Source organism: Orbicella franksi, chromosome 1, assembly GCF_964199315.1.
Source record: "Orbicella franksi chromosome 1, jaOrbFran1.1, whole genome shotgun sequence".
Taxonomy (NCBI): Eukaryota; Metazoa; Cnidaria; class Anthozoa; order Scleractinia; family Merulinidae; genus Orbicella; species Orbicella franksi.
The window spans coordinates 25,088,887-25,094,939 of record NC_138145.1 but is presented as its reverse complement, the minus strand read 5'-3'; the positions used below and the strand labels follow the sequence as shown (position 1 = coordinate 25,094,939).

Here is a 6,053-nt window from a genome sequence, read left to right as displayed (position 1 = left end):
AGACTCTTGAGGTCATGAGTACAGACCGAAAGCAGTGAGGTTTGTACACACAACCGAGATCAAGATTCTTCCATGCAGACCGACCAAGCTCAGTTAGTAAGATGTTTATTATATGGCAATGAAACAAGAACAATTTAATTTGTTTAATTTGGTTAATGTTTGCCTCTGTACTTTTTTTCTCACTAGGCTTTTTGGCACTTTGATAAATAAATATTGCTAGAAGAAAGTAGTCAATATTTTTGTAATTAAGTTTGCAACTTTTTCACCGCAAAACATTACCAATCTAGGTGCCGGTCTAGATAGGAAAATCTAGAATGCTTTCAATATCAATTTCAGTCAATCAAATTCGTGAATTCTGTAGTTCCCAGCCGTATAATAACAAAAATGGACAAGATCTTTTTAACACAAGCACAACTCATTGTTTTTTAATAATATGAATTAACAAATTCTGCAGGGTTTCAGTGACAATTGACTCATGATCTTTGCTTTCTTTTGTAGATTAATAATAAACAATGATTTGAATAGAGGAACAATGTTGCCCTACATCAAGCGAGCTAGTCAGGTTTGATCTCTGCTTTTATCAAGGTGTAAAATATTTTGATTCATTATTTTTAGGTTCCCACAAGCTGGACTGGATCTAGTCGTCATGTTACTGGGTACAAGCAAATCCAAGGAATCCAAAAATTGAACCTTAAGGATCCTTAAGCAAATTTACAGATAGTGTAGTCATGAAATTTAAATTCATAAAAAAAAAGGTTGTGTTTCTCTATTTTTGTTACAGCAGTTGCCTTAAAACTGGCTAATTGTCACAAACATTACTGAATTTAATTATTATTCTTTTCAAACTAGGAAGGTTTTGGAGTAGTTATCACAAATGGCAATGAAAACCATATAAAGAACAACAAACGGAGAATACCTATTAGGGTAAGTGTGCTGTAAAAAGAAAAAAACATTATGTCGATATCCACTTTGAAATTGGTGAATAAAATGATTTCCAATTAAAAGTACATGTAAGGTGAAAGTAAGGTTTCCTTTCCTGGTGAGAATCCTTACAGGATCTTTAATGAACTTCCAATGCCTGCTAAACATGCTTTGGTTACTAGATCTTTCAGGCTTCTTAAAAGGATGTATTAAAGACCTTTATAATCCTTGGGTACGTGAGGATCTTGCAGAGATCATTGCTAGACTTCTTTAAGATCCTCGAGGATTTGATTAGGTCCTTAGTGTGCAGCGTGATCCTTTGAGGGATCTTTCAATAGGATCCAACGATCTTTTTAGGTGCTTTGCAGGCACTTTGGATCAACTGGAAGGGTCTTTGCAGCAACTTGTCAGGGACCTAAAGGATCTTTGCAAAACTCTGCAACATCCTTTGGATTACAAGTGAACATCCTGAAGGATTGTGAAGAAGATGCAAATAGATTAACAAGGGAATATTGGTACATGTGTCAAAAAGAAAAAACATTGCTAAACCTCAAGTCACTCACACTTCAGGTGCAATGTGCAACATATAAAAAAAAACTTGAATAGGAAAAGAGGGTCTTATACTCTTTGCAATTTTAACTTTTGTATATTCCCAAATTGCTTTTGTGGTTATCCAATAACAGGGTTCTGGAATACATGTTTTCCAGAAAGGTTGCAATACCTGCCATTGTTTTCTTCATGGCAATGATACTATAACTTGTTGGAGACTTTAATTTTTTGTGGACTAATTTGGAAGTGATCTTCATATGAATGAACTGGACATGTAATAATATTCAGATTTAAGTTTCAATTAGTGCGTGCAGTGTCCATGTTTGACAATGTTTAAAGCCACCAGCTTTCTCCATGGCCGTTCACCCATATTCTTACAACACATACATTCTGGTAAATGTTCCCAGAGATCTTTATTTTTATTGTTAGCATGAATTTCAGCATACATTTAGACTTTCTCTGTTCTCTTTCAGGGTAGTGAGTCCCCAGAGAAGCACTTTGTCTATGTGTGGGATAACTTCATTTCCAAAGCTGCAGCTCAATCAGTAGTTGTCGTCGCTCACAGTTATGGAGGAATTGTTATTGTGGAAGGGGTAAATTAAATATTTAATGACATCATTTAATGGTGGAGCTGCACTGCATTTGGTCCAAGCCATTATATTTTTACTTACTATTTCTCTATATTCAAATTATTCAAATGAAAGCATAACAGTATTTACTCCTGATGCACTACATGTTTCTAGACTAATGGCATGTGGCACAAACACTTAAGAATTTAAAATAGTGTTACATGTAACTACTTAGAAATGTTGCCCTCTCTTTTGTCTCTCTTGCCTGGTTTTTGAGTCTTGATAAGCCAAATGTTTCTTGACTAATTCACATTAAAATACATCGTAGCAAATCCTTGTATAATGAATTTCTCCCTCAAACAAACAAAGCTTTAACCTCAACCAAGCAACTTACTGGTTCTATAAATTTCCCCAAAGAGCAACCTTCTGTCAATATGGAACCACATTTTTTGATTATTATTTTACTTGGAGTCACTACAAAGAGAAGGGGGGTTGAAGCGTGTTCCCAGTAAATCAAGTTAGTTATTAGTAGTTATATATTATGCTAACTTTTTTGAAAATAAGTCTGTCTCAAGTTACAAGAGCTAGAATGGTTATCATCATGCAGATAACAGCCAGTTTCCACAGTGTGAAAAATGTTGAACAAGTTTCTTTACAGAAACATTTTTTATATGTATTAAAAGAAGTATGTAATTTACTTGATTTCAGCTACAAAATTGTAAAGGAATCGAGCAAAGGATAAAAGCTGTTGCATTTACAGACTCTGTGCACAGTCTTGCACACCAGAGAGCTGACAAGAAACTTGTGCATTGGATGAAAAGGGTACAAAAAACACTCATATTGAATAATTCCTCATTGAACCACCTTAATAGCAATATCTAACAGTTGGATGTCTTTCGCTGTTTGTAGAATTCACGTAACTGGGTTTCATCAGGTCTTCCTCTGGATGCTCCTGTTTCGTCCTCGTTCAAAGGAGCTGATTGTGAAATGGTGTCAGCTGGTAAGGAATAAACAGTGTACCACATTGAAGCAAGTATATATCTTTTTGTACATAAACACAAAACTTTTTGACATCCCAGGTAGCAATAAACTTTAAGGTAACAGTAAGCTCTGAATTGTTTAGCCTAGTGTCCCATAAAGCTGGCATGTGAAATAACTAGCCAAGGAGTATTTCTACTCCCCCTTGGATGGGATGCTAGCCCATCACAGGTTGTCCCTCTCTGTGTTTCAATTCACAGGTCTGTGGGAATGATGTGTCTTGCCCAAGAACACAACACAGTGCCCCGGCAAGGGCTTGAGCCTGGACCACTCAGTCCTGATTCAAGAGCACTAACTGTTAGGCTGCCTCTGCCTCCCAGTCTGTGATCTGAAATCTAGAACTCATTGTTGATGTAATGCAAAATTGTGGAACTAGTGAATACTAGTATCAGCAGTAATAATTGCTCTCCATAAATATATATATTATTTTCTTTCTAGGCACAAACCAACATGAGCTCACTTCACATGTTGCTTTTGATTCAATCTTCAAGTTCTTTGAAGAGAGGCTTAGCCAGAAAGACTCTTCTGAAAATCAGAAGGACAATTCTGACAGGGAGATGGACACTTCTGAAAATCAAGCTGGTGCATCACAAAATGAGGAGGATGTCTCTGAAAACCAGGCAGATGTCTCTGAAAACCAGGCAGATGTCTCTGAAAACCAGGCAGATGCCTCTGAAAACCAGGCAGATGCCTCTGAAAACCAGGCAGATGCCTCTGAAAACCAGGCAGATGCCTCTGAAAACCAGGCAGATGCCTCTGAAAACCAGGCAGATGCCTCCCATAATAAGAAAGATTCCTCCCAGAGTCAGAAGGATGCTCCTGAAAATCAAGCAGAGGACTCTCAAATGGAAACAGATTCTTAGAAGAGAAAGTGGAAAAAATAGCTTATTGTAGAACAGAAAATAGCAGAGTGTGCAAGATCACTGGGTGGATCTACTTGTTCTGACTCCTAATTACTGCTTCCACATTGTTGAAAATTTATTGACACCAAAAACAAACATAGTGAGATCACTTTTTCAGGCTGCTCTCTTAACAGGGGCGTCCTTTGCACGAAAAAATGTTGGCTTATGGTGCACATGGGCTTTAATGTGCATGTGTATTGTAGCAAAAACTATTTGTGTTATTGATGATGCAGCAAGAAAACAACAAATGTAAATGGGATCATAACTGAAAAGTGTTCTGATCAATGATAACAATAATATTTTGTAGTACTGGAGAACAGTGGAACTGTGGCTTATGTCCACCCCTGTTGACTCAATCACCTCCTTATTGCTGTCTCTGAACAAATTTATGCACAGACAATAAATTTCTTAATATCTGAAAGACCTTTAATTTAAGCAAGTGCACCTGATAGTGAGGAGGAGGTGTGAGGTGTCCACAAAGCAGGCAAAAAAAAAAAAAAAAAAATTAAATTGATCTTTCCCCAGCTACACCCCATTTAGTGTGCATGTTGCATGTGTTGGGTTAATATTTTGCTAAGCTTCCAATCTCGACCAAAAAAGGTAAAAGTAAAGTCTGCATACGAGCCAAGTGGCTCATCAGGCTGAAGCTTATCCCGGTTTCAGTAGCATGAAACGACTAAGAGTATTTCTACTCCCCCCTGGATGGGATGCTAGTCCATTGCAGGGTTACCCCCCAGCATTAAATTTGCCAGTACCCATTTATACACCTGGGTAGAGAGAGGCTCTGTAAGAGTCAAGTGTCTCGCCCAAGAACACAACACAATGTCCCCGGCCAGGGCTTAAACCCCGACTGCTCACTCTGCAGTGGAGTGCACTAACCATGAGGCCACCGTGCTTCCCATAGTCTTGACAAACTCAACACAAAATAGAGGGTCTGAGGATATAGTGAGAGTAAAGTGCCTGGCCCAAGAATGCAACATACTGACCTGAGCCTGAACTTGAACCCTGAACTGCTTGATCCGAAGTCCAGCATATTAACCATAATTTAGACCACTGCTCCTCCAAAGATTTACCTTTCCAAAAATTGTTGTTATTCCTAACTCTTTTTTACACACACCAGACCTTACTGTACATTGCTTTTTCACCAGGCTGACTAGACCAATGTACCTCTCCCTGTTTCATTCACACCAAAGAAAAGTTTGACTTATGGTCTACGTATTCTTCATTGAATCCCTCAAAGTAATCTGTGTATAAGTGTATGGGTAAGGTAATACAGGGGAACCCTGCCTTATGGCCACCTCATTATTATGGCCACTTTTTGTCCAGGCAAAACGCTCATACATTTTCTCACAGGAAAACCCTGTTAATGCAGCTACTGTGTTAATACGGCCAACAGCCACATTCTGAAATCCCAACCTGTGTAATCCTTTACAATTTTACTCCATTTATACAGCCGCTCAAACCAGTGATGTTCATTTTTCCGATTTAAACATTGAATGAACTGATTGAAGTTTCAATTTTTTAAAATTTCATCGTAGCTTTCAACTTTTTCATGAGGTTTGTAATTTTACATCATCCCATTAATATGGCCAAATTTTCATTGCCCAATGGTGACCGTATTGCACCACCATTTACCAATATTAATCTGCTGATCGGTTTTTCAGGTTAAATGAAGCTTTTATTATTATTGTTATTGTTATTATTGTTATTGTTATTGTTATTATTATTGTTATTATTATTATTATTGTTATTGTTATTGTTATTATTGTTATTATTATAAATCGTTATCATCATCATTATTATTATTATTACTATTATTATTATTAAGGTAATCAGGTCAGTGATATTTTTGTAGTAAGTAAAGAATCAGTATTGCAACCAGTTAAATTTTTGTAATAAGCATCCCTTTTAAGATACTTGTTATCTCTATTCTATTAAATGCCACATATTCCTATTAGTACCAATCTTAGTTTAGTGCTGTGAGTGATTTTTTGGGGGATCTTAAGGTTAAGTCTAGTGGCTCGTCTGGCCGGGCTTATCTCTGGTTTCTTTGGCACAAAGTGACCAGGAATGT

At 37.1% G+C, this 6,053-nt stretch overlaps 1 protein-coding gene across 2 annotated transcripts in view; it reads left to right on the top strand.

Moving 5' to 3' along the window:
- The window catches only part of LOC145498478 (cotranscriptional regulator ARB2A-like), a 14,595-nt gene extending 8,989 nt beyond the window's left edge, over positions 1-5,606 (top strand). For both annotated transcript variants that reach the window (XM_081478404.1, XM_081478411.1), the window contains exons 7-12: positions 499-562; positions 850-924; positions 1,944-2,063; positions 2,748-2,861; positions 2,949-3,039; positions 3,516-5,606. In XM_081478404.1, the coding sequence (XP_081334530.1) occupies positions 499-562; positions 850-924; positions 1,944-2,063; positions 2,748-2,861; positions 2,949-3,039; positions 3,516-3,940 (889 nt within the window). In that variant the 3' untranslated portion in view covers positions 3,941-5,606. The remainder of the gene's footprint in view (positions 1-498; positions 563-849; positions 925-1,943; positions 2,064-2,747; positions 2,862-2,948; positions 3,040-3,515) is intronic.
- Positions 5,607-6,053: the final 447 nt, after the last annotated feature.